Source organism: Podarcis erhardii (genome assembly GCF_964252035.2).
Source record: "Podarcis erhardii genome assembly, chromosome: 15".
Taxonomy (NCBI): domain Eukaryota; kingdom Metazoa; phylum Chordata; class Lepidosauria; order Squamata; family Lacertidae; genus Podarcis; species Podarcis erhardii.
The window spans coordinates 37284987-37307796 of record NC_138505.1 but is presented as its reverse complement, the minus strand read 5'-3'; the positions used below and the strand labels follow the sequence as shown (position 1 = coordinate 37307796).

The window sequence follows — 22810 nt, the reverse complement described above, 5'->3', positions numbered from 1 at the left end:
GGGGTGGGGTTTAGGTGCTCAAATGTGGCCGCGGCAGCACTTCCCTTTCATTCCACTGCTGGTTTTGGTCGGATCACCCACCCACCCTCCCTTTAGTTAATTGCTTGGTTCTCGACATTGCTATGGATGGTCGCCTTGGTTGTCCAAGGGGCCTGGTAGGAATTTTTATCCAACTGGCAAATTGGCACCAGCCACTTGGTTTTTCGCCTACCTCATAGCAAATCGTCACAACTTTTAGGTATTGGAGGTTAGGCATTGGAATATGTTTGTGTATTGGAGGGCAGGGTGTGGCCATCGCCTACCCCTCCACTTTATGGGTATTCCGTTAAAGGGCATCCTGTCCGATGCCCTTGCTGGTGGCTAGGGCCATGGCACGACCCCCGGTGACATCAGGGGGAGCTTTCAGTTGTATTTGCATCAACAGGCTCCTCCTGCTGGTGGTTAACCCTTGTTAGACTCACCCCTTCCTGAGGGGGTGGAGTCATGCTCTGTTGTTTATCCAGTGCCTAAGCCAATACCTCTCACATGCTGCAATCAATAAAGTTGTGGCCTTTTTTAGCCCATTAACCTAATATACTGTGTCCATGTCTCTTTCTTATCCCCAAGCGGGTGGCGGGTCCTTGAATCACAACTAGCAATTTGGCTCAGTGTGGTCACTTTGCGAGTTCAGGTGGGAGAAGGGGAGCTATCCTGTTTTAGCCTTCTGGTGCTCTTTGATGTCAGAGACTGGGCAGAGGGGAAATGGTGGAGACCGCCTCCCCAGCCTGACCCTTGCAGAGAAGAAGAAGGCAGTTCAGAATTACAGCAGGAGTTTGAAGGAGGTCACAGCTCAGAGGCAGATGAGGGGGAAAGTTGGGAAATAATGGGAGAGGAGAAGGAGGAGGAAGAGAAAGCAATAGAGGGGGGTGACAGCTGATGGACTCAGTGTCTTTAGAGCATCCAGACCTCCTCTCTCCCAGAACCTGGCGAGTCTTGAACGTAGGAGAGCAAAGATCTCAAAGGCAGAGGGTGCTTGTCAGCACCCATAGAAGTGATGTATGAGGAAGTGGGAGAGATGGAGGGTGGAGATTCACTTGGGACAACGCCATTGTGATGGCCTGGGATTCCGATTCAGAGGCTGAACCGGAGGAACCCCAGCCTGCACAGGAGTCCTCGCCTCCAGGGCTGGCTGAGCTGGGGCAGGGCCTTGGATCTGAAGTGCCTGCACCTGTGCCGGATCCTCAGGAGCAGGAACCAGGTGATTCCACTCTGGCTCCGGAGGTGATTGAGGACACAGTGCCTACAGGTGCACCTCTCCCAGCCCTGTCAGGGGAAGGTGAGTCTCCCCCTGGGTCCAGTAACCCTCCAGCCTCTCCTGAGCTGCAGAGGCTCAGGGCAGAGAGGCGGAGGGAACTGGGTTCTCTCAGGAGGAGTGCTTGCCTTAAGGCCAGGAGAGGCGGGTCTCCTGGGGGCCGGGACCACCCCTGACATCAGAGGAGATAAAGGCCAGTCAGCCCAGTCCCAGGTTGTGGGAGCAATGTCGTTGGAAACCTGTTTCTGCCAGGACCCAGACCTGTTCTTCCGGAGTTCCTGACCACGCCCAGCTTCCTGCTTTGGACCCCGCTTCGCCCTTGGTGGACAGTCTCCAGACCCTCGACCCAGGACCGGACTCTGACCACGCCTCTTGGTAACCCCCCCCCCCCGGGGTCCAGGACAGCCATTATCCAAGAGGCTGTGTTCCAAAGTCTCTCTCTGTAAATACCGAATAAAAAGCAGGCGGTAAGAATCTTTCCTTGTCTTTGTACATTCCTGGGCAACAGGCCATGGGAGTTGCTTGCAGCCACCTGACATTTTGGCACCTTTCAAGGGGATTGGCTGTCCTTGAGGTTCATTTTCTAAACTCTGGGATTTGAGGCCAAGTTGACTCATCCCCCTGGAGCTATGGGGTCCCTGGGAGTGGTGGGGCAGCAACACTTCCCTTCTCACTTCCAAGGTGTGGCCTGCGAAAAGGGATAGCGCCTCTGTTTCTGCAGGCAGGAAAATGTCACCCAATGGCTGCAGTTGTAAATGGTGTTAGTTTCCCCCTCCATAGTTACTGCTGATCTCCTTATGTTCACTGAATAAAAGTGGCCCAGTTCAACCCCAACCTACGTGTCTGTCTCTTTATTCAGTCATCAGGATGCAAATGTGTTCTTTCAGAATTAAACTGGTTCCAAGCTTATAAACCACAGTGCACCTGTGGTTTAGGCTGGAGTCTTTTACACACTTACCTAGAAGGAACACAATTTGACATGTACAGGGTTGTGCAGTTAAGGCAAGTAGTGAAAACCATTTCATTTCATTTTTTTTTTTATTCCAGGCAAGTTTTAGGGCCTGAAGTAGGATTTCATTTCACTGCTACAGGCTGGTATGTTTTGACAACTGTCTAGGATGTTTTCCTCTTTACCATGAGAGCATGTATTTTTCATTTTTGCTATTTTTACTATCTCCCGTTGTTTCTACATGTAGTATTTGCTTGCACTGTGATGGCATTTTGGCCCTACCCTGGTGCGTGTTCTTTAGTAATTATTTATCATTTATTATTTGTTGTAAATAAATAATATTTATTGTACAATAAATCTATTGTAAATACACGGTACGTGTTTTACTTGCGATATTTTGGAAGAGTCAGAATGTTTTAAAAGCCCAACGTTGCATTTTTGGATGTTTGTTTGATTTAAGAAGATGTCTCACCTGCCCTTTCACAGTTGAAGACAGCGCTTGGGGTGGCTTCTTACATTTTTTTTATTTTTAAGAAAGCATTTTTTTAAAAAACAAAACACAGTAATAAAAGAAATAACAGCAGCTGATAAACAACATCAGCTATGTTACCAGGTTCAGCCATTTAAAGCAAAACAAGGTAAAGTGTGAGTTGGTAACAACAACATGGTAGAAAATAGAAGGGGGGGGTGACGGGACAACCTGAAGATTCTCTTGTGTGTTCTAAACAATCTAATCTCATTCATAGTCAAAATGTACCGAATCTGTGTTGGAATATACCCTAGAGATCAACTACTCCGACCTCTTGTTCCAGGCGGCAATTCAGGATTGTAACTATTACATCCAGTCTGGTGGCTATCGGCTTATGGTAACACAAGGCTGGGCTTTTTCACTAGTGGCACAAGTGGGAAGGGCCTCTCCCTGCCAAAATACAGTCATACCTTGGGTTACAAGATGCTTCAGGTTTCATTTTTTCGGGTCGGGGACCGCCAAATCCCAGAAGTACCGGAACATGTTACTTCCGGGTTTCGGTGGTTGCGCATGTGCAGAAGGTGCCGTATCGCAACCTGCGCGTGCACAGACGCCGGTTGTGAATGCTGTGAGTTGCGAATATGCATCCTGCATGGATCACATTTGCAACCCGAGCATCCACTGTACAAGAGACCCCTTCCATTCTGCTGGTTCCCAAAGACACACCTTTCTAAGCATGCATTCCCCTGCACTGAACTAGGGGTATTATTCTTAAAATTGTTCTGTTTTTTATTATCATTTGCTTTGTTGCATATTTTAAGCAAGCTGCATATTTTAATTACAGATTGATTTTATAGTTGTAAACCACTCAGAAGCCATTTTGGCATATAAGCGGTAAATAAAGCCGTCATCACCCCTGACAGGTGGCCATTCAGCCTCAGCTTAAATACCTCCAGCTTTCCTGAAATTTCAACCCACTTGTTCTGCAAGTCCTGGAGCAACACAGAAGACATTTGTTCCAGCTTCTGCATGACAGCCCTTCAGATATGCTGAGTCGGGCCTCCCCTCTCAGATCTTAGGGAGCAGGCAGGATGGCAAAGAAGAACATGGTCCATTAAGTAACCCACAACTGACCCATTAAGGACTTCAAGGGTAATCGCCAGCACCTTTAAGTGTGTCCTGCAGCAAACTGGTAACCAGTGCAGCCAATACAGTCATATCTTATGTTACGTTTGCTTCATGTTACGTTCTTTCAGGTTATGTCCTGCAGTGACCTGGAAGTACCAGAAAGAGTTACTTCCAGGTTTCGTCACTCGCGCATGCGCAGATGCGCTAGATCGCGCTTCACGCATGCACACAAGTGCCAAATCGCACCACGCACCTGCGCAGATGCGATGCTTCAGGTTGCGCTCTTTTCATGTTGTGAACGGGCCTCCGGAACAGATCCCGTTCGCAACCAGAGGTACCACTGTATAAAATAGGTGTAATCGTCTCCTGCAGCCAAGCACCCACCAATACTTTTACTGCTGCATTCCCGACTAATTGAAATTTTCAAGAGACTTTCAGTAACCATTTTAAGTTTGATTTGTATTACAATATAGAGAGTTCAATGGGACTTATTCCTGAACAGGCACACATGGGATCATTTTGCTAGTGGACATTGTTGGGAGCCCCCCCCCCCCTCCCGCTCACCCTGAATCTGCCACATAGAGGAGGGAGAAAGGTTGTTTTCTGCTGCTCCAGAGAAGCGGACACGGAGCAATGGTTCCAAACTACAAGAAAGAAGATTCCACCTAAACATTAGGAAGAACTTCCTGACAGTAAGAGCTGTTCGACAGTGGAATTTGCTGCCAAGGAGTGAGGTGGAGTCTCCTTCTTTGGAGGTCTTTAAGCAGAGGCTTGACAACCATATGTCAGGAGTGCTCTGATGGTGTTTCCTGCTTGGCAGGGGGTTGGACTCGATGGCCCTTGTGGTCTCTTCCAACTCTAGGATTCGATGATTCTATGCTCTATGGCCCTGATCCATGCCCCCACAATCAGGATGATTTGCCTTTTGCTGTCCTTTGTTTCCATTGTGGAAACATACAATTAAAATTAGCTTTAAGAAAGGGAGGGTGTTGGACTGGCACAACATAGAATTGGATATTGCTCTTTAACTGCTGTTAACCAAAAGGATCTGATCCTGCACTGTACCGAGCCTTCACAAGCAACTTCCCTGCACACAAGGGAATCTGCTGCTAAAGGAGCAGCACCATGAAGTATTGGATCCTTCAGGCGGAAGGAAGAATCATAATCATTATTTTATTATTTATACCCCGCCCACCTGACTGGGTTTCCCTAGCCACTCTGGGTGGCTCCCATCAGAATATTGAAAACACGATAAAACATCAAACACTAAAAACTTCCCTAAACAGGGCTGCCTTCAGATGTCTTCTAAAAGTCAGATAGTTGTTTATTTCCTTGACATCTGATAGGAGGGCGTTCCACAGGGCGGGCGCCACCACCAAGGCGGCCCTCTGCCTGGCTAGGGAGGAAGAGAGATGCAGAGTGAAAGGCAGAACCCACCTTCACCAGGTAAGTCTCTCTTTCGTGTGCTTTCTCATGCCTGCCTCTCCTTCCTGCCCCCAGATAGCTCTGGGCCCTCAAACTGACCTAGAGAGATCCAGGGCTGTCTGAGCCTGACCCATACAAGACCTGGACCCCTCCAAACAAATTTTGTTTGGCCTGGAATCTCATACTCTGCAACCATCCCGATTCTTCCGGGACATCCCGGAACTACGGAAGCCATCCCAGCTTCTGATTAGTTCCACTAAATATGAGACTACTTTGCAACATTCATGAATATTTGGTATCTTTGGTACAAATATACACCTTGTATTTCACTTTGAAATATTATTTTATGCTTTTCATTCTTGTAAAGCTTTCTATGATTACTATGATTATCATTTTATTATCTTATTTTTCTTCTTCTTCCTGATTTTATGACTGTTTTTAAGTATAGATAGGGTGAACCTTCATGAATCAGCAACTTGGCACAATCAGCCCTCTGTAACTTTCTTCTCTATTAGGGCCTGTTACTTTTGAGGAAAGGGAAGGTGTTGTGTTGTTTTTATTAGTTTTTTTGGAATTTTAATTACAACATAACATAAACCCCACCCCCAATACACAAATCCACCCTCATTAAACATGAACATAACATACAATAAGCATAAAATACAACAATAAAGGTAAAGGTAAAGGTACCCCTGCCCGTACGGGCCAGTCTTGACAGACTCTGGGGTTGTGCGCCCATCTCACTCAAGAGGCCGGGGGCCAGCGCTGTCCGGAGACACTTGTGGGTCACGTGGCCAGCGTGACAAAGCTGCATCTGGCGAGCCAGCACAGCACACGGAAACGACGTTTACCTTCCCGCCAGTAAGCGGTCCCTATTTATCTACTTGCACCCGGGGGTGCTTTCGAACTGCTAGGTTGGCAGGCGCTGGGACCAAGCGACGGGAGCGCACCCTGCTGCGGGGATTCGAACTGCCGACCTTTCGATCGGCAAGCCCTAGGCGCTGAGGCTTTTAGCCACAGCGCCACCCGCGTCCCAGCAACAATACAACAATACAAACAATACAAACAACCAAATAAAAGACTTCCTTTATCCTGTATCTGGTCTCCTTATTTACTTCTTAGAAACTGTTTCCTTTATGAATAATTATTAAGATTTTTCTAATTATAACTTAAAAATCCACAATGCCTCCTGCAGACATTAATCAAAACAAGTCCAGGTATATATTATAGGATACAGTTTTGTGAAGTATTCTCTGCATTTTCCCCTTGCTTTTTGAAACTCTTGTATAGTGTGATCTCTAATTGCCTCTGTTAATCTAGCCAGTTCAATATACTCTAACGCTTTGTCTTGCCATTCCTTTTTTGTTGGCACAGTTTCTTTTTTCCAGTTTTTAGCAATTGCTAATTGATAAGTGATGTGTTGTTTTTATTGCAACAATCTGTATGTGTAGATGTTGTATAAGTAGATATATAATACAAACAATAACATTTTTAAAAACCCTTCCCTGCATCTCTGTAGGGAGGTTTCAGGAGGGAAGGAAGAAAAGGGAACACCTTTGACCTTTCCCAAACTTCAGAAACTTCTCTCTCTCTTGCTAGGCAAGCAACAAATCATTCAAGTTTGGTTGGCAACCAAATCCGAATATAAGAACTGAAACTGGGACTTTGAAAATGACCATTTCCTTAAATACAACTGTATGTCAGCCATCAAATACTGCCAGTGCACAACGCCAATCAAATACAGACAAAAACTAAATTACTACTGTCTGCCAACTTTCAAATGCCGCCAATTCTTCTATACCATCACCTTCTGAAATGCTATGATGCATCAGCTATCAAACAGCCTCACACATTAAATGCTGCTATCAAATGTAAACATTGAAGCAAAGCATCGTCAGAATGGGTAAGATTCGGGGATCAAGAGATTTGGTGGGTGTTAAAGCAAAAGGAAGAAGTGGGGTATCGAAGGAAGAGTTATATTCACATGGGAGAACAAACTGATCTGAGTTACATATACAGAACTGATTGCTCTTACCTCAAGGTGAACTGGTCCTCTGTTGAATTTTTAGCAATAGACACCACAAAGGTCAAAACATCCCCTTGCTTGACAGTCTTTGGTATATACTGGATAGCAATGTTGCTATCTAACCACATTTCGCTTAAGGAAGGGCTACCTCGTGTCTGGTAGAGGAAAACACTCCCAATTCGCTGCAAGGGTGGCCCCGATTCATCAATATCATTGTGCCCAGGTCTGATCCCATTGTTCTTCCTTAGATCCTCCTTAGCGCAATCCCCTTTCTCATCCCCTGGTTGGATAGCATAATAAAGTTCCACTGGGCTCCCTTCCGACTGATTCAGCAGCTTCTTACGGCCAGCAACTACCGTCGGTGGGTTGAACCAGCTGGGGAGAAGTTCCAGCTGAGCCACACACAACCCCAGATCTCCTTTCAGCCGACAGCTCCCCCGGACTTCCCTTGTCTCTCGAAAAGCGAAGACCCTTAAGCATGGCAGCTTTTCAGTGACGCTGTAGTCATCCCAGTCCCTCCCGACTATATAGAACAGGATCTGGACTTTGGGGTGGCTTAGGTAGACTTTGTTGTTCATGATGTACGCCTTCAACTTCCAGTTGAAAGAGAACTTGGGGGCAGTCGCTCCAAATGGATTTGAAGGTGACAATAAGTCCTGGGGGACCACCTGCTCAATGGAAAAAGGCCCATACGTTGCATTCAGGGTGGGAGGCCTCTTGGATTTATAGACTAGGAAGGACTCCACTCGAGACTGAAGGCTAGAGTTCCTCATGATATCCTGGTTTGCTTCTTTCAGAAAGAAGGAAACATCTGCATTGTGGATGTGGTAACTCACAGGCAGATATGTCGGCAGCAAGGAGAACCTCTGGATGCTCTCCAGGATCCCCCGGCTTTCCGTCACTGGTAAAAGGAAAGGAGAGTTTAGAAGCCTGAAAGCTAATATCGAGGGGAAACATTCCAAGGACCAGGGGGGAAAAACACCATAAAAGCCCTATGGCATCAGAACAAAAGGTCTATCTGCTTCAACATCCCATTTCCCACAATTGCCAGCCAGAGGCCTCCAGGAAACCCCCAAGCAGGGCATGAAAGCCCTCTTCTGCAGATTGTCCCACACCAGCAGCTGAGAAGTGTACCCAAGATATACCACCTGTGAATATGGATTATCAAAGCTAAAAGCCACTGGCAGATCAATTGTCCAACAGGGACCAGTCTAATCCCCTTTTAAACCCGCCGCCACTACATTTTATGCTGATCTGATAAGGGGTATGGAGCCTGTTGCCTGCACACACCCCTTCCCCCTTCTTTCTGGTACCATCTGGAATAGAACAGCTTGATGTGATCACATTGCACACAGGTGAAATGGCAAAAGTGGAATGTTACATTTCAGACAGTAGGTGGTGGAATGTGGGATAAATGTTTCCCTGTGGAAAAGGTACCCTTTTGTTCACAAATGCAAGCAGGAACGTGGTCTCGGTTCAGGATGATCCTGTGCTGCTGAGTAACGCATCACGGAAAGGCCCAACCAGGGCATAAAAAAAGGCAAGGTGGGGCAAGGTTTAGGCTGGATTGATGTACAGAGCTCTGAAGCTTATCCAGCAAGTAACAAGCTGATGAACTCTTATACAGTAGTAGAGGTGGTGGCAAGTACAGCCTAACTGTAAGACTTCAGACTATGGATAAAAAGAGTGAGAGAAACTTTCTGGAATACCAGCCCAAAGCAGTGGGGTGGGGGGTGAGAATGCAACTCTCAGAATGCTGACATATTTCATGGATGCCCAGGAAGGTTTTCTTGTCTGTGGTCACTCGCAAACCCCATCCAAGTGCTTACTCAGAATTATTAAACGCTAGCAGGGAGGACCTGGTGCTGTAATACGATGCTCTACTTAAATGGTCCAGCCTTCTCCAGTAATCTCCTACTGCAGCTGAGCAGGACCGTCTCAGGTCTTCTGCATGGAGTCCCTTGAATCACAGGAAGGCAGTGCGAGAACTTCAGGTCAGGGTGTGGGGAGACTGGCCCTACAGCTCATCTGAGAGCATTTGTGAGGCTGCCCTTATATGCCTTTCTTCTTTTGCTTCAAGGTCCTCACCCTCCTCCCCTGAAGAGGAGGAATCTGACTCCAGGGTCATGGCCAATCCTTCAGAGGTCTTCATCTGGTCCTATCTAAAGAGTTGACAAATTAGTCCTGCCTCCAGCACTCATGCATGTGAGGATGGCCTGTCAGAGTGGGGCCTGTTCACCTATGTTGGTGGCAGATGCAGGAACAGCACACCATCTCCATGCAAAGGGTCCATTGAACCTCTGGAGTATCCCCTGAATCATTCCATGGTCTTGCATGGGAGTTGAAGGGTACCATGTTGGCTACCCCTTCCTTAGACCTCGTGTGCCTTTCCCCACCCCCCACATTGCAAAAATACAATTGTGCACTGAGAATCCTATTGAAGGGCGGAACATCTTTTTGCCTTGTGTTTTGACCAATATGCAGGGGCAGTTCTGCACATCAGTCAAACACAACAGCAACCTTGAACATGCACCAGTTCCCACATTCATTTTGGAAAATCTCCAAATTAAGCTGGAATTTGAGAAATAGCGGAAACTGAGACAGATAAAACACATGAGACAAGAAAAATAAAACCCAAACAAAACTGAGAAAACCAGTGCCTATCTTTTTAAAAAAGCACTTTCAAAGGACTGTGAGCTAGGGCCCTGTTCCCCAATATTCAATTCACTCTATTTCTGATGGTCAGGCTACAATTATCAGGGGTTATGTAGCCAAAGCTGCAGCATCCATGTGCAACAGGAAGGGATTAGCAGGCCCAGTGGTGGAGCATATGCCCACGCTGCCCAGGGAAGGCGCGTTCCTGAGGGGCACGGGTGCGCACTTCCAAGGGGTGCAGAGGGTGCCCTCCCAGGCGCAGGATAGCCATGTGCGCACCCACCGATTCTGCTTCCTTCCTCTCCCCTTCCCGCTTGCCTGCCTCCTCCAGCCGGGAGCACGGGGCAACATCGCACTGCCCACCTTTGACTCCTGCGCCTATTGCCAGCCATCAGGGGAAGGGGGGAGCTGCTGCGCCGCGCTCCTGGCTGGAGGAGGCAGGCAGGCAGGTGAGAGGATGGGAAGGAGGCAGGCGAGCAGGAAGGGAAGAGGAAGTGTGGTGATCACACAGGGTCCCTGGACGTTTAACGGTCTATTGATCCCTGTGCCACCACTGTGCTCGCTTCCCCACTGCCACCAACCCGTTACTCTCTGGTAAAACACTGAGTCCCGACAGTTGTTAAAAGTGAACCAAAAAAACCCCCAAGTTTATTTTACAAACATTAACAAGTTTATGCTTTCTCAGATAATATTCCTGTCAGTATCTTAACTTTAGTTTCTTTACCAGCCTATACCTTCCGACTGATTATCTCAACTGTTTGACTGACTCCTCTTAACAAATTCTCTCACTCTCTCACATCAGACTACCCCAACCCACAGACTTATCTTCTCTGTCTCTTCTAACTCCAGACTGTCTTCTCAACCACCCTAACTCCCAACTCCTCCAAAACCCTCTGTGCTTAAACCTTATACACAGTTAAATCTGCCCCTTGGGTTTCTATTGGTTAGTCATTTTACAATAAGTTAACCCTTTCCTTATGAACCCAGTATGATGTCACACACCTAGGAGGGCAAACACCACAGGAAGGAACCGGCAAAGCGGCACAGCAGCTGCCCCCTCCCCCCGATGGCTCATGGTAGGTGTGGGAGTCCGAGTCACAGGCAGGCGAAGCACCGAATGTCACCCTCGCTCAGGGATGACACCTGCAGCGGTTTCCCTCCTGCACCCACATTCCTCCACCAGTGCGCAGGCCCAGAGAAACCCAGTGGAGGCTGGCCCATTTGGGCAAATGGGGCACTTCCCTGCTGAACCTCAGCCAGCCTTTCACCTATCCCTGACTTACAGCCAATCTAGGAGATGGCACAGCCTACCACTTCCCCCTTCTTTGTCTTAAGTGTCACCCTTGCAGAACACAGAAAAAAAGGAGATGGGGACGAAGTTGAGACCAATGCCATTGGCTCTGACTGCACTTAATAGCGGTCTCCTTGCCTCCTGCCTATGGACATCAGCCGCCATTGGAGAAGCCCCAATACTGACAGAAGCGAGTGGGATGGGGGAACCAAATACGGGGAAACCCCAAGATAGCTCAATGAGAACTGAGTATGAGTAGGAACATAATGCTGGCTATTAAGGGAATAGGGAGAGGGAACAAAGGTGGATAGGGAATGGAGTGCCCAGAATCTGGAAGTACACCGCACTGAAATGTTTGATACACTTCCCACTTGTAGTTTCAAACGCTGGTTGCAGCAGCCTACTGCTTGCTTTCCTTTTTTTAAATGCAAGAGAGGTGGAACAAGGACAAGGTTGTGCACAATTGTGGATGGCACGTTAATCAAGCAAGCTAATGAGTTAACCCAGTACCCCGTGGAAACTCCAAATTGAGCATTTCATCACTCGCCAAACACCAACAGTTTCAATTGCACAGATAATTCTTCAAATTTGGGTCTGCAAGTTGTGTTCCTTTTTTCCCTATTATTCTTTTAAATAATTGCATTGTTCTTGCACCCCCCACCCTTCTTTCCAATGAGTGTGGTGTGCATTGGAGTGGGGGGGCGTGAAGGCAGAAGGGTCCATCTCATTTTCAGATTAGCAAGGAACAAGAATTAAAACTAAAACCTTAAAATGAAAAAGGTCCAGAATATATTAACAGCCAGGTGGAAATAGGTTGTTTTCAACATCCACACTAAGAGGAGCTCTTTGCACCTCCTTTGGGAAGGAATGCTACAACTAGGGCGCTATCACAAAAAGGTGCTGCCCTGTATTCCCACCCAGCAAGCCTCTTTCCATGTTTGAAAAGACGATGAACTCACCTTGTGGGCATGCTCATATGGCGGGGGGGGGGGGGACGGGACGGGACAGTATGTCCTATATTCCTTTATACATATCCTGGCCTGCTGGTTCAGAGCATTCGGTGTGCAAAGTTACAGGGTTTCAGCAGGAAACTATGGGACACGCACTCTCTGAAATGTCTGCAAGAGCAAACAGTATTGAACACAGGATGATAGTGTTCAACCACTCTGAGACAATCATAACAAAAACGGACCCTTTGGTCAGAATTTTGGAAAATATTGATCTGCACGAATTTCAAGGAAGGAAAGAAGGCCTTTGAAAGTTCACAACGCCTTTTTCTCTCATTCCGTGCTGCCAGCAGCGCCTTTGACATCGCTTTGCGCTCTGTTTATGGTTGTTTTAAAGGCTTGCATAATTAAAAGCTCTGAAAGACTGCGGTAAGACCCAACTCACTGATACAGTCTTGGCAAACCACACATACACACCCGTTCACCCATGAAAAACAGCACTAAGACTTCAGACTATGGATAGAAAGAGGGAAAGAAACTTTCTGGAATACCATCCCAAAGCAGTGGGGTGGGGGGTGAGAATGCAACTCTCAGAACGCAGACGTATTTCATGGATGCCCAGGAGGATTTTCTTGTCTGTGGTCACTCGCCAACCCTATCCAAGTGCTTACTCAGAACTAGCAGGGAGGACCTGGTGCTGTCCGGATATTTTTAGAAACCTAAAAAAAAAAGTGATTTTTAAATGGAGAGTGCAATTTGCGAGTGTGCACCTATCATACCAAAAATTGGGTGAATTCAATCCCAAATCATATTTTGGTTTGCCATCTTTATTCAAGATGGCACCTGGCATTGAAACATCAACGAAGAGACCAAGGAGAAGAGTTGGTGGAAGAAGATTGGAAGAAATTTAAAGTTTATTTACAGAAACATTGTAAAATTAAGGAATGTTAGAAGGATGTTGGAATGAAGTTATGTGGTCTTAGCAGAAATGATATAAAGGATTAAGTAAAAATAGATAGTTAATTGGTGAAAGAAGAGAGTGTAAAATTACAGTATGTTAAGATAAATTATTAGGATAAAAACAAAGATGGAAAGGATTTGCTGAAATGTCTAGTTGAACTAGAATACAAAAAAGGGAGGTGTGAGGAGGTCAAGGAAACAAGCAAACGAAAAATGAGTTGTGGGAAGGTTTGATCTGGTGTTTTTTTCTTTTCTCTTTTTTTGTTGTTTGTCTTTTTTGTAATCTTTAAAATTGGAATAAATATTATTTTTTTAAAAAAAGAAACATCAACGAAGACTGCCACCCCCACTTCGGGAACTCTCAGGCCAAGTTTGGGGAATGATCTCTCAAGAGGTGGCTGAACTTCTGCCCCCCAAATAGATGACTGTACATGAGACCTTCTGAAGGCAAAGCAGATGCTCTAAGCACTGAGCTACAGCTGTCCCCAAGAAATAGATGCAGTGCAGCAGGAAAAGGCAGGAGGCACTGGCTTAGAGTGAAACTTGGAGTGGTTATTCTTGCTGTGGGCCTCTGCTTTTTCTTCCCAGGGGCTGTGCTGAACTTTCCTTTGATTCCATACCCTCCAACATTTCTCCAGTGAAAATAGGGGTGCCCTATTCAACAACAACAACAAACAACAGCAACAATTTATAACCCACCCATCTGACTGGGTTGCCCCAGCCACTCTGAGTGGCTTCCAACATTTATAAAAACATAATAAAACATTTAAAAACTTCCCTATATAGGGCTGCCTTCAGATATCTTCTAAAGGTTGTATTTCCTTAGCTCAGGGGTCTTAGAACTCCATACTCTCCAACATTTCTCTGATGAAAATAAGGACATCCTAAGGAAAAGTGGGACATTCTGGGATCAAATCAGAAACCAGGATGGCTTCTCTAAATCAGGGACTGTCCCTGGAAAATAGGGACACTTTGAGAGTCTGCAATTGCAGCCTGATTTGTGGGTTGTTGTGCTGCTGGCTTCTCTGTGTTCTGCAAAATGGGGCTTTGTGGGGGCTAAGCTGGGCACAATTGGTGTTCTGCAGCTGAAGTCTCCTCTTCTCCTTTGATAATGCTTAATGAGTGAAATATATTCAGAGCCAAGTGTGAATTTCATGCTCTTCATTCTGCTCATAGTAGCAATGAATGAATCTTTCGCCAAAACGTCTAGCTTTATATACATTATTTATACAACGGGCCCCGCGCGATTGGCTAATTCCGGGCTGCTCCTGCCGGCCAATCAGGTTGTGGATTCACCTCTTCCAGAAGCCTGATTGGCTGCTCCTGCAGGCCAATCAGGTTGCTGATTCACTTCATCCAGGAGCCTGATTGGCTGGTCCTGTAAGCCAATCAGGTCGCTGATTCACTTCCACCTGGAGCTGTATTGGGTGGCTCCTGCGGACCAATCAGACTGCTGCATTCTGGATCCTATTGTTCTAGGATTCAGCTCAGCACACAACAATGAGTCATGCTTGAATGATATCAATGGGGGCTCCTCCAAGACATCACCAGGGCCTGTCCATGTGTCATCATGAGGGACCACCCCTAGCTCTCAGGTTTGGGCCTGGAAATTTCAGGGTCTGGGATGCTCCTGACCAGGCAAGCTGTATGGGAGAGCCGTTCTTCACAAGGGAGGACGATGCATCACATCTCTCACATACAGAACTGGGGGGCCAACATCTGGAACCCCTGCACAAGAGAGGAATGCTATCCTAGTATCAAGGCCTCACCTCCTCTCTGCAGTAGAGCAGAGGGCAAAAGTCGCCCTCCTCCCAAAAAAATCCACAACACAGAACTGGTGCCAAAATACTTAATCAAAGAGGGTATGGGGGGGCGTCTTTCGCTTCCTCCAGCAGTTTAGGTGAAGTGGCTCCCTGACCTTCAACAGGGCTTGTAATTTAATTTGGAAGGCACTGGGGTCCTTAAAACAATCAAGCGAGGAGGAATAGCTAATGAGGCTATGGTGGATTGCAATTACAGCCGAAAAAACAGCATGCAAATATTTCCAAGGTGGAGTGCAGAAACAGTAGACAGGATCGGGGGGGGGGGAGAAGGGGAGAGAGAAAATTAATATATGAATTATGTAAAAGGAACTGACTAAATTAGCAATGATAATGTCTTCTTTGATTTGTGACGCTGTTTCCCAAACTTTCTGAACTATTTGTACATAATTCTGCCTTTTCTTACTCTTCGTTTTCTAAATGAATTATTTTTTTTAAAAAAGAAGCTTCATTTTTTTTAATAAAAAAAGTGATAATCTGTTTTTTTCTAGAGGAAATGGCATGGGAACACACCTCCCTCAGAACACCCACCCTAGAGATCCTTTGTGGGCCAGCCAGAGGCTTGCTGAGGCTGCTCAGCTGAGGCAAGGGGAGCCTTCCTCATCTCAGCTGAGCAGCCTAACCAGCCCCCCCTCCCCTGCACCTCTCTGGAGCAGCATGGGGGCTTGCTCAGCCAAGGTGTGTCTTCCTTCATGTCAGCTGTTAGCTGGGTGGCTCATGAGACCCTCTCTGGAGCCCATAGAGGATGTCTCCTTCAGATTCCAGAGGCACAGCAGGGCTTTGCTGAAGCTGGCCACGTCTCTCCCCATGCTTCCGGGGCCCAGCTGAGAGGTGCTGGAATGCCATTCCGAAGAAGTCTGGCTGAAAAAAAAAGCCCTGGAAATAATACAGTGGTACTTCGGGTTACAGACGCTTCTTCTTCTTCTTCTTCAATGATCACTCATAGCCAAGTAAGATTGTCTTCCATAAACATGGTTTTAACAGTGACTTGTGGAGGCCAATTCTGGATCCACACCTCCTTTCACAGTGGGGACATAGGCCTAGTTCTCTCTTATGCTTTGAGTTCCTCGCTAAGGCTTCCTTCAGGAAACCTGGGTGGCCACGGAACATGACATGAAGATTTTTTAAAGCAGGGATAACCAACATAGTGATCTCCAGATGTTGTGGGGCTCCAGCTCCCATCAGCCCCAGCCAGCATGGCCACTTGCCTGGGATAATGGGAATTGCAGTCCAAGTTGATGTAAAGGAACAACAGAGGGAGAGAGGGAGAGAACCACCACAACCCTACTGGCTTGGGATGGCCTAGCTTCAGTTGCCCATATTCTGCTAACCTTCAGGTTACACTACTGCAATGCATTGTACATGGGGCTGCCTTTGAAGATGCTTTGGAAACTACAGCTACTGAAGTGCACTGCTGCAATAAGAGAGGAGTTTGGATTTGATATCGCACCTTTCACTCCCTTTAAGGAGTCTCAAAGTGGCTAACATTCTCCTTTCCCTTCCTCCCCCACAACAAACACTCTGTGAGGTGAGTGGGGCTGAGAGACTTCAAAGAAGTGTGACTAGCCCAAGGTCACCCAGCAGCTGCATGTGGAGGAGCAGAGACGCGAACCCGGTTCCCCAGATTACGAGACTACCGCTCTTAACCACTACACCACACTGGCAATAATGGTTAACTGTGACAGGAAGCCATGCCCATGTCCACCTTTCCCCACATGAACTTGCCTAGGCCCAGCGGCATAGCGTGGGTTGTCAGCACCCGGGGCAAGGCAAGTAATTTGCGCCCCCTAACCTGGGGCAAGGCAAGTAATTTGCTTCCCCTAACCCGGGGCAAGGCAAGTAATTTGCGCCCCTAACCCCTAACCTGCCGCCGCTGCTAGCTTCTTCTTGCTGCTGCCTGGGCTGGGGTATTTACGGTAAGGTAGCCACGGCGGCGGCGCCGGGTCCGTGTCAGGTGATCTGAGGCGAGTTGCCGCTGCCGCTGCCGCTGCCACCCAAACGACGCCGCTTGCCCAGAGGAGGAGGAGGGCAGAGAGGCGAGGAAAATGCAACATGGCCCAGCAGCTGCAGCAGCAGCGGTGGCGGCAGCGGGGCTGTGAGGAGGGGCTGCCTGGCGCGCCCTCCGCGGCACTGATGCGCGGGGACCATGGCGAGTGCTGAGAGCCGCTGCCTGCCGGATGCCTTCAGCCCGGACGCGCGCACAGCTCGTCGGTTCTGCGAGACATGGGGCTCTGCTACAGCCTGCGCCCGAGGCTCTTCGGTGACTCCGGAGGCGGCGAGCGCACCCCCCCAGATGTTGCACCCGGTGCAGCCGGGCCCCCCTGCACCGCCCATGCTACGCCACTGCCTAGGCCCTGAGATTATCTCTGAAAACCTTTCCTTGCATGCCGCCACGGAGGGAGCTCTGACATGTGGCAAGGAGAGAATAGGCCTTCTCTGCAGCAGCCCTGCATTCATGGAACACTCTCCCAAGAGAGGCCTGCCTGCCCCAACCTTGTCACAACTGCCAGGCAAATACATTTTTGTTTGTGCAGACATTTGGGCAAAACCAATGATAGGATTTTACTGTTGAATCTATTTTTAATAATATTTATGTGGATTTTATTATTGTGCTGTTTTTCCTTGATTGTAGATCACTTTGGGTATTTCTTGGTAAAAGAAAGGGCAAAAGGTAAAAGGTAAAAGGTAAAGGCAAAAGACCCCTGACAGTTAAGTCTAGTCGCAAATGGCTCTAGGGTTGCGGTGCTCATCTTGCTTTACTGGCCAAGGGAGCCGGTGTTTGTCTACAGACAGTTTTTCCAGGTCATGTGGCCAGCATGACTAAGCTGCTTCTGGCACAATGGAACACTGACACCAGAGCAGCACACGGAAACGCCGTTTACCTTCCCACCTGAGCAGTACCTATTTATCTACTTGCACTTTGACGGCTTTCGAACTGCTAGGTTGGCAGGAGCTGGGACAGAGCAACAGGAGCTCACTCCGTCACGGAAGTTCAAACCACCAACCTTCCGATCGGCAAGCCCAAGGCTCAGTGGCTTACACCACAGTGGTGTACAAATTTAACAAATCTCAAATATCTCCCCCAAGTATTTATTATTAATTTGGGGGAATAGCTCCATCAGTAGAGCATGAGACTTTCAGGGTCTTAGGTTTGACCCCCCACATTGGGCAAAGGATTCCTGTATTGCAGGGGGTTGGACCAGATGACCCTTCTGGTCCCCTCCACAATTTGATAGTTTATTTTTATTTTATTTTATTTTCCCCACCTTTATACCCAAGGGTAATTTCTTTTCAACCCTGCCTTAATGGTCAGATAGCAAAAGGGAGAATATATTGTCACAGCCTTACATAAAACAACTCAACCCCATATACATGGGCTTCACTACAACCCCCAACATCCTTGACCCTTGGTGATGTTTGCTTGGCTGATGGGAAGTAGAGAACAATGACACCCAGAAGGCTACAAGTCCCACACCCTAGAGATTTATTTGTTGGTTGGAACAACTGATTCTCCATTTATTCTCTTTTTTTAAAAAAACAAAAACCCTTGAAATAACGCATTGCCACCTAGCAAAGAAGACTAGAATTCTCCCATAGAAGGCAAACGCTTCTGAAAGCTATTCCAGTGAGTCTCTTTGCAGGTCTTATTTCCCATGTTATGCTAGTCTCTCTCTTAATGAGCCATTTCCCCTGTTATTCCCCAACAGGGAACGCTGAAGGCTGCTGACATGATTTGCTACTGTGGGAAGTGCTAATCAGCAGCACTCAGGGAAGAAGAAGAAAAAACCAACACCAACGGTGTGGGCGAAAAATGATGACCATCTAGTGGAGTTTTAAAAGCAAATTCCACTTTTTTTCTGGAGGAACGTAAATATGCAGTAGAGACAGCACTTGTCGAGTGAAAACTCAAGCTGTAATTAGAACTATACATTCATGGAAGGGAGAATAGTCCTTCCGCTGAGCACACCGTCTATAATATGCTAAAGGATGGAGACAGCCTTTCTGGGCTAATTGCATCTTCCAGCTGAGCTAAGAGGCAGGTGAGCTGGGATGGAGAGAGGTGATCTCGTTGCATGCTGGACCAAAGCCACATAGGGCATCAGGGAGTCATGGGACCTAGAAGCAAACTGGTAACCATTACTGTATCTTTATTTGAATTATTATTCTTCGTATAGAGAGATTATAGATTATAGAGAGATTATAGATATACAGTTTTTGAACATCTCTGTTGACAAATGTTTCAGAACTCAAATGCCGTAAACCCAGAAGGAAATGCTTCAGTTTTCAAACACACCTCGGAAGTCGAATGGCTTCCTCTGAGTGTATATGTTATTTTTCTCAATTTTCTCTATTAAATTTGCAGGCCGCCCTTTACACCTTGGTTTTTGAATGTTTCAGAACTCAAATGGTCTTCCAGAATGGTTTACATTCGAAAACCGAGGTACCACTGCAGTTACATAGATATAGACATAGATATGAGAGACCTGCTGCCCTCCAGATTATGAATGGGTAACATGTCATTTTTTATTTTCTCACGTTCTCCTTTTTAGTTATGTACAATTCCACATCCATTTGCTGCTATTATTTTTAAGTCCTCGTGAAAACCCATAAGCATCTGATGCTCATTTCTCATCATAAGCACATTTGTACACAGGTTTGCATAATATTAGGGCTGCACTCTGGATCCAGCTGAAGCCTAAACCAAATGAGGTTGATTTGTGGGGCAGCCAGGTTTTGGCTAAGTCAGGTGGTGACAGCCCCAGTTTGCTCTGGGTCAGGTCAGGCCTCCTGGAGCAATTCGGGACTGTCAGAAGGGTGAGGGAGGAGCCACAGATCCCAGTAACATTGAACACTGGTGAGTGAGGATTTAATTTTGCTGCCTGCTCTTTGCAAGCACTTTTCCCACAGAGAATATGCTTTTGAAGCAGCACCCAGCAGGATCGCTTGGGAGAGGAGAAGGAGATGCTGTGTCTCCTTCTTTACCTATTCCACTCCCACCCTTATGTTTAATTAGGGTTTTAAAACTCTAATAAAACATGGCTGCATTTAGACACTCTTCAACCTCAATTGGAACTCTACGCTAGATGTGAATAGTGGCTGCCGCTGGATGTCAATTATCAAATACTGACTACTACATAGCAGGTACGATCAAATACTAACTGCTATTGCATGCTGGTTGTCATATGCTATCACTTAACAATGTTCCAGTTACAGATAGGTAGCCGTGTTGGTCTGCCATAGTCAAAACAAAACAAATTCCTTCCAGTAGCACCGTAAAGACCAACTAAGTCAGTTCTTGGTATGAGCTTTCGTGTGCATCTGAAGAAGTGTGCAGTTGGTCTTTAAGGTGCTACTGGAAGGAATTTGTTTTGTTTTGACTTAACAGTGTGAAACTCCCAGATCTTTGCATGAGAAATCTGATGCGGAAGAACATACCAGCAACACACTCAAGATCAAGAATAGCCAGCATGGTGCCCTACAGATCTTCTGGACCACAAACTCCCATCATCCCTGACTATTAGACATCTTGGCAGGGGCAGTAGGAATTGTAATTTTCAGTATCTGGAGGGCACCATGTGGTCTATGCCTGTCCAAGATCATTTTTGGAGAACATCTGGCATGAAAAATCCACAGCAGAAAATGGGCAAAAATTTGGGTTGGGGTGTGGCAAGTGGGGGGGGAGAGAAGAGGACAAATACTTTTCGATATTATTAAAGATTACAATCTCTCTTGTTACTTATGGATTCAGGTCTCATTCTGTATTTTCTCTTGCAGCCTGATGAAACACCGTTAAATGCAAACGGGCACCGAGGATGCAACTTTCCAAAAGCAAAGAACAAAAGGGAGTGATGTTTCCAGAGCACTTAGTCTTTTAATTCATCTCTTCTATTAATTGCAATCCCATTGCTCCCTCCGCCTTGAGTTCCAAGGTGACGTTTCATTGCTTGATTATTTCAGAGTCCTAATGTGCAGGATGCAAAGCTCCTCATATTTCCACCCAAATTGTTTGAGTTTAATGTTTAATTTGATGGTGGTTGTGCATGTGTTTGGGATGCAGGGCAGGGGAGTGAGTTTCTCCTTCCTCTACCTCCCTTTCATTGCCCTTTCTTCAAAAAGCCATTGCCCTCCCAACAAGCCTGAAAATGAGATAAGTCGTTATTTGGCTTGGAGATCAACAGATGCCTAGGAGGAAAAGGGGCATGGATCCAGGCACATAGAGGAAGCAAAGGAACCTGGGTAGGCCAGGCAGACTGGTCCACTCGCAGCAATGCTTCTCCTTTAGCCGAAGAGGAAAACGCTGTGTGCTGAATTTCAATCGAATCCTTCTGGAAGCTGACAGCAGCTTAAAAAAAAATAAAAGCCAGCCAAAGGCCAGAAAATTCAAATGGGTTTTGCACTTTATCTGGAGGGAAAGCAGTGTCAGTAAACAAAATCAATGGTCCCACCCCAGCACCAACAACAACAAAAACTTCGGAGCACCATCTGGATCTCAGTTGATTTATAAATGAATGATAAAGGAGATAAAGTGTGTGTGTGTGTGTGTGTGTGTGTGTGTGTGTGTGTGTGTCCCTTCACAGAAGCTAAAAAGCAATGATCTGAACCAGGGATGGAGAAGCTGTCACCCTCCCATTCTTGTTATTGCTGTTATTTAATAAATTTATTATTCACTTTTCTGTCAAAGTGACTTACAATATTTTAAGCAAAAAAACACCACCTGCATACATACAACCAGCACAAAAAAAATCTAAAAGCAATTCATTAAGAAAAACAACCTAGAATAAATCATTCCCCCCTCCCCATTCAAAAAAGGACATAGATAATTAAAAGCCAAGGGCCGGGTTAAAAAAACAAGGTTTTTGCCTAGAGCCTAAAGAGATGTAACGATGTATGTAGAGTTTGGTGTCAGCGTTGTTTGTGTTGTTCACTTGTGTTCCTTTGGTGGTGAAAGAGTTTGGGGTTGGCCTAGGGTGTGATTGTTTGTTTGTGATTGGCTGTGGTGATCTTTGTTTTCGTGTGTGAGTGGGGTGGGTGGGTGTTTTGGATCAGGTTAGCCATATTGATTTGTATGCTGTTGGTGGATTATTGTCATGGTCTTGTTGGGCTGTGTATGTGATAAAGGGGAGCCATATCGGGGTGAAGGTGTCTTCTTCTGTTCGTCCCCGTGTCAGTTTCAGTTTATTAGTTAATTTTTCCAGTAGGGCTGTTTCCCATACTATTTGGTACCATTGGTCCATGCTTACTCCTGACAGGTCTCTCTAGTGTCTGGTTATGGTGTTTCTGGCTGCTGAAAGTAGGTGGGTTATGAGTTCTTTGTGGTGTAAATCTCTACATACATTAAGCATAATAGAAACACCACCACCTGACCCCACCCCCATCCATCTTCCCTCCCGCCACCCCCTTTCTTTTTCCTTTTTTTTTTCTTCTCCCCCTAATGTTTCAACAAATGAAACGGATTTGTAAAAATGTTACATGGGGGAAAAAAAAAATACGAGGCATTACACTTCTGTAAAACAAGAAAATCCTAAATAAAATATTTAAAAGAGAGAGAGAGAGAGATGTAACGATGGCACCAAGTGGGGACTCATCACTGTAAAGGCCTGATCTTATGTTGCCACTCTCCATACCTTATAAAAGGGGTCAGCAAACTTTTTCAGTAGAGGGCTGGTCCACTGTCCCTCAGACCATGTGGTGGGCCAGACTATATTGGGGGGGGGGGGAATGAACGAATTCCTATGCCCCACAAATAACCCAGAGATGCATTTTAAATAAAAGGACACATTCTGCTCATGTAAAACCCGCTGATTCTCAGACCATCCACGGGCCGGATTGAGAAGGTGATTGGGCCACA

The 22810-nt window shown here is 46.5% G+C and overlaps 1 protein-coding gene across 1 annotated transcript in view; it reads right to left on the bottom strand.

The window, feature by feature from the left end:
- LOC309330533 (transmembrane protein 132D-like) overlaps nt 1-22810 on the bottom strand; it is a 457965-nt gene that overhangs the window by 329415 nt on the left and 105740 nt on the right. Inside the window, exon 2 of the mRNA XM_081842227.1 lies at nt 7298-8189. Coding sequence (XP_081698353.1) covers nt 7298-8189 — 892 coding nt within the window. The remainder of the gene's footprint in view (nt 1-7297; nt 8190-22810) is intronic.